We start from the raw sequence: 4,917 nt of genomic DNA, 5'->3' as shown, positions 1-4,917 counted from the left end.
GTGTGTGTGTGTGTGTGTGTGTGTGTGTGTGTGAGTATGAGTGTGTGTGTGTGTGTGTGTGTGTGTTTTACCTGGTCTAGTGTGGTCTGTGACACAGAGTAATCCTCCACATGCAGCAGCTGCTGGTGTTTGCTGAGTTGGCTGAAGATGTGTGCGAGGGCTCCCTCTCCCTGCGGGATCTGGTACTGCAGAGTGTTGTGATGTTTCTCTTTCAAAGTGCTGCCGGGAAATGTGTCACGCACAAAAGTCTCCACTGTGCACAGGTCGGCCTGATCGGCACACACACGTATGATCAGTGTGTATCCGTCCCCGAACCTGCAACACACACACATACAGATTTACAGGCAAAAACTGTATTCTCAATCTGGATTAGTTTGAGATCAAAGCACATATGAACCACAGATCATTTCATGAAGAATTCAACAACATCGCCACAAACTTCAAAGAAGAAGAAAGAGTTCCTGCACACCATCTGATAAAACAGCACTATTTCCACTTTTTTTTTTCCACATAGGTTGCAATGTGTACAAAGCTGAACACTGCAAACAGACATCTCACAACGCAGACTATTTATTTTCATTTATATCTCACAATTCTGACTTTTCTCTTAATTTTGAATTTATGTCTTGCAATTATGAGTTAACATCTCGCAATTCTGATTTAATTCTCGGAATTCTGAGTTAACATCGCGCAATTGTGACTTTATTATCGGAATTCTGAGTTAACGTCTCGCAATTGTGACTTTATTATCGGAATTCTGAGTTAACGTCTCGCTATTGTGACTTTATTATCGGAATTCTGAGTTAACGTCTCGCAATTGTGACTTTATTATCGGAATTCTGAGTTAACGTCTCGCTATTGTGACTTTATTATCGGAATTCTGAGTTAGCGTCTCGCAATTGTGACTTTATTATGGAATTCTGAATTAACGTTGCATAGTTCTGACTTTATTATCGGAATTCTGAGTTAACGTCTCGCAATTCGCAAAGTGGAGTTACCATTTTGCAATCCTGCCTTAAAAGATATAAAATACTGAGAAAAAAGCTGAATTGGAAGATAATAGCTCAAAATTGTGAGAAATAAAGTCAAAAGTGTGTTATAAACTCGTAATTTTGACTTTTTTTCTCCCAAGTTTACATCTTGCACTTTTGATTTTTACTCTCAGAATTCTGAGTTTACATCTCGCAATCCCGCCTCAAAAGATATCTAAAAATCAGAGAAAAAGTCAGAATTGCAAGATATAATCTCACAAGAAAAAAAAGGATGAATTGCAACATAAACTCGCAATTCTAACCTTTTTTTCAGAATAGTAAATTTAGAACAAATTTCACTTTCTCACAAGTTTTAGCTACTATTATGCTATTGTTGAGCTATAGATGTTCTCAAAATTCCTAGATACAAATTCAAATTTGCAAGAAATAAAGTCAGAATTGTGAGATAAGTCACAATTACTGAGTTTCAGAGGTTGAGTGTGTTTGCATGTTACTAACTCGGTGAAAAAATGTTGACATTTTATCATAATTGTGCAAGCTGTTATTTTTTAAAATGTTGTGTGTAAAACCTGAATTGAACAGATTACCTTTGTCACTTTGTTAAATGGGTGTTTCATAGTCTACCCCTGCAGTGGGGTCCAAATCTGTGACCATTCATAAAAATGCTTCTATTTTGTTCACTACTGTTCAAAAGTTTTTTTTTTTTTTTTACACATTTTTTTTTTTTTTTTTTTGTGGTAGGAAAAATAAAGGAATAAAGTCATGCAGGTTTGCATGCCATGCATGCACATCTAAAGCAGCACAGATAAACGGCGTCTCTATATTTTCATCCTTCTAAACAGTGGATGTGTGAAAAGTAGATGCAGATTTATAGTCTGTGTAAAGTGTGCAGCAGTAGATTGCTGCGAAATGTAGCTGTCTTATAAAAACTTCCTCCGCTCTCAACATTACTGATGTACATTAGAAGCACTCTAGTGCTTTTATCCTTCTTGTTAAAAGAACAAAGACACAAAAGTGTGAGATCACACTCACTCACTCACTCACACACACACACACACACACACACACACACACACACACACACACACACACACACACACACACACACACACACACAGACTCTGAGTGAATTAGATGAAAAACTCACACACTAAGCACAGTAACTCTAGTAATGGAGCAATTTGATTGTCGACTGACAGTCTTACAGGTGCTTTTATTGGATGGCAGTTTATTTGTGTTTGTTTAGAGGTGTGTGTGTGTGTGTGTGTGTGTGTGTGTGTGTTTACTCAATGGTTTGTGTTTATAAACACTCAGCCTCAATATGATTTTATCAGAGTAACCGCCTGCTCTCAAAATAATAAAAGCACACAATGTTAATGGCAGGTGTGTGAGTGACTTACACTTTATTACTTGCCGTGAAGTGAACTTACAAAATTTGGCCATTTTAAAGAAACAGTTCACCCAAAAATACAATTCTGTCATTCTTCACTCACCCTCAAGTCGTTCCAAGCCTGTATGAATTTGTTTATTCTGCTGAACACAAAATAAGATATTTTAAAGAATGTTTTTAACCAAACAGTTGACGGTAGCCATTGACTTTCATAGTATTTTTCCACATACTATGGAAGTCAACTGTTCGGTTTAACACACTTTTCAAAATATCTTTAGTTTTCAACAGAAGACAGAAACTCATACAGGTTTAGAACAACTTGAGGCTGAATAAATGATGACACCATTTTCTTTTTGGGGGAATTTGGACATTTCCAATCATAGTTCACGTCAGAGCCATTGAGAAACTACAGCATTTTATGACATTTTAACACATTAGTTAATCTCTCAAAAATCTGACGAGTAGTTCTATTTTATGAAGCGCATTATAGTTAATGTGTATCATTAAATAATAGACAGTTATACTATAATTGCAGTTAGATACGTGAGAAACACCTTAAAGGAACACTCCACTTTTTTGAAAATAGGCTCATTTTCCAACTCCCCTAGAGTTAAACAGTTGAGTTTTACCGTTTTCAAATCCATTCAGCCGATCTCCGGGTCTGCCAGTAGCACTTTTAGCTTAGCTTAGCATAGATAATTGAATCTGATTAGACCGTTAGCATCTCGCTCAAAAATGACCAAAGAGTTTCTATATTTTTCCTATTTAAAACTTGACTCTGCTGTAGTTACATCGTGTATAAGACCGACGGAAAATGAAAAGTTGTGATTTTCTAGGCCGATATGGCTAGGAACTATACTCTCATTCTGGCGTAATAATCAAGGAACTTTGCTGCCGTACCATGGGTGCAGCAGGCGCAATGATATTATGCAGCGCCTGAAAATAATACCAGCTAGGTAACGTCCAATAAGCCTATTTTGATATATGAACATATGAAATCTAGAAAAAATCATTAAACTTCTTAAAACTGTTTTAAAAGGTGCATTTTGATATGCATGATAGTGTTTTTTTGATATTGTAATTTTAATAACATTTAGTTTTTGGAAGTTTTTTAAAATGGTATTTTTAAAAATAAAATTACAAATATTCTCAACATCTTATCTTTAAATTATAGTTTAATTTTATATTTAAGTTTGGCAATTTTTTTTTGTTGAAAAATTACAACTTTTATTAATCAAGAATGTATTAAATTGATCGAAAGTGACATTAAAGACATTTATTGTGTTATAATATATTTCCATTACTATTTCAAATAAATGCTGTTCTTTTGAACTCTCTATTCATCAAAGAATCCTGAAAATGTAAATATATATCACAGGTTCCACAAAAAAATATTCATCAGCACAACTGTTTTCAACATTGATAATAATCAGAAATGTTTCTTGAGCAGCAAATCAGCATATTAGAATGATTTCTGAAGATCATGTGACACTGAAGACTGGAGTAATAATGCTGAAAATACAGCTTTTCAATAACATATTTGGACTTGCTAGCAAAACAAGTTTGAATATTTAAAGTCAAATGTAACAGATTTTCTCTTTTAGAGAAACTGTCACTGCAATTGTTTTTTAAAAAATGAGGCTGAGGAAATCACGGCGAGCACAACTCATTCACTCACGACACCTGCAGCTGTGCACGCTCGCTATAAAGATGAATCAACATTCAAATGTCAGCAGAGACAAAGACAAAGTCGTCCCCGCTTTGCTGCATCGATCACAGGACGAGTGGAGACGATACGAGAGATCAGAACTCACTGACACCAACAACACCACATGCTTTGGGAAATATGATGCAATGTATTCCTATATGCCCTTCAGAGCAAATATAGACAGTTATATTTATTTCCATGAGCAGATCGTGCACCGCAAACCTTCAGTCTGTGCGACTCGAGCGAGGCCTGTGTTTGACGACATGAAGTGTGTTCCCTGCTGAGTGTGCGAGGGAAGTGAATGCAGCGTGAGAGAAGGCGTCCTACAGATGGCAGCAGAAACACACCGCAGGAGGACCGACGGGATGAAGGGAAGAGAAGAGAAAGAGGAGAGGATGGACTGAATGAGGAAGGCCTGCAGATGGAGCGAGAGTCGGCGTGCGATGGAGAGCTGTAGATCTTGTCCTACTGCTTTGCTCCATTAGACAGCATGAACAAGAAAAGATAAAGCAGAGAGAGAGAGAGAGAGAGAGAGAAAGAGAGGGGAGGGTCGATCAAGGGAGCTGCTCTTAATTGCCTCTTCACTCATTAATGCCCACACCTCCACAATCATTAATTACAACCGAGAGACACAGTGAGAGAAAGAGAGAGAGAGCAGATAAATTCAGGCACAAATTAAACGTAAGGCCTGAAACAGACTCAGTCTCAGACTTTATAGTATTTTAGTTAAAAACGTCTTGATGGATTTGTTTCAGCTTTTCACTTCACAAGACATTAACTGATGGACTGGAGTGGTGTGGATTATTGTGATGTTTTTATCAGCTGTT

General features: G+C 36.8%; 1 protein-coding gene across 2 annotated transcripts in view; it reads right to left on the bottom strand.

Moving 5' to 3' along the window:
- The window catches only part of LOC107701373 (ATP-binding cassette sub-family A member 1-like), a 10,410-nt gene that overhangs the window by 2,615 nt on the left and 2,878 nt on the right, over positions 1-4,917 (bottom strand). For both annotated transcript variants that reach the window (XM_016503378.1, XM_016503372.1), the window contains one exon: positions 72-315. In XM_016503378.1, coding sequence (XP_016358864.1) covers positions 72-315 — 244 coding nt within the window. The remainder of the gene's footprint in view (positions 1-71; positions 316-4,917) is intronic.

This window comes from Sinocyclocheilus anshuiensis, unplaced genomic scaffold, assembly GCF_001515605.1.
Source record: "Sinocyclocheilus anshuiensis isolate Anshui unplaced genomic scaffold, SAMN03320099.WGS_v1.1 scaffold1347, whole genome shotgun sequence".
Classification (NCBI taxonomy): Eukaryota; Metazoa; Chordata; class Actinopteri; order Cypriniformes; family Cyprinidae; genus Sinocyclocheilus; species Sinocyclocheilus anshuiensis.
Note: the sequence above shows the minus strand (reverse complement) of the source record. Positions and strands in the feature narration are given on the sequence as shown.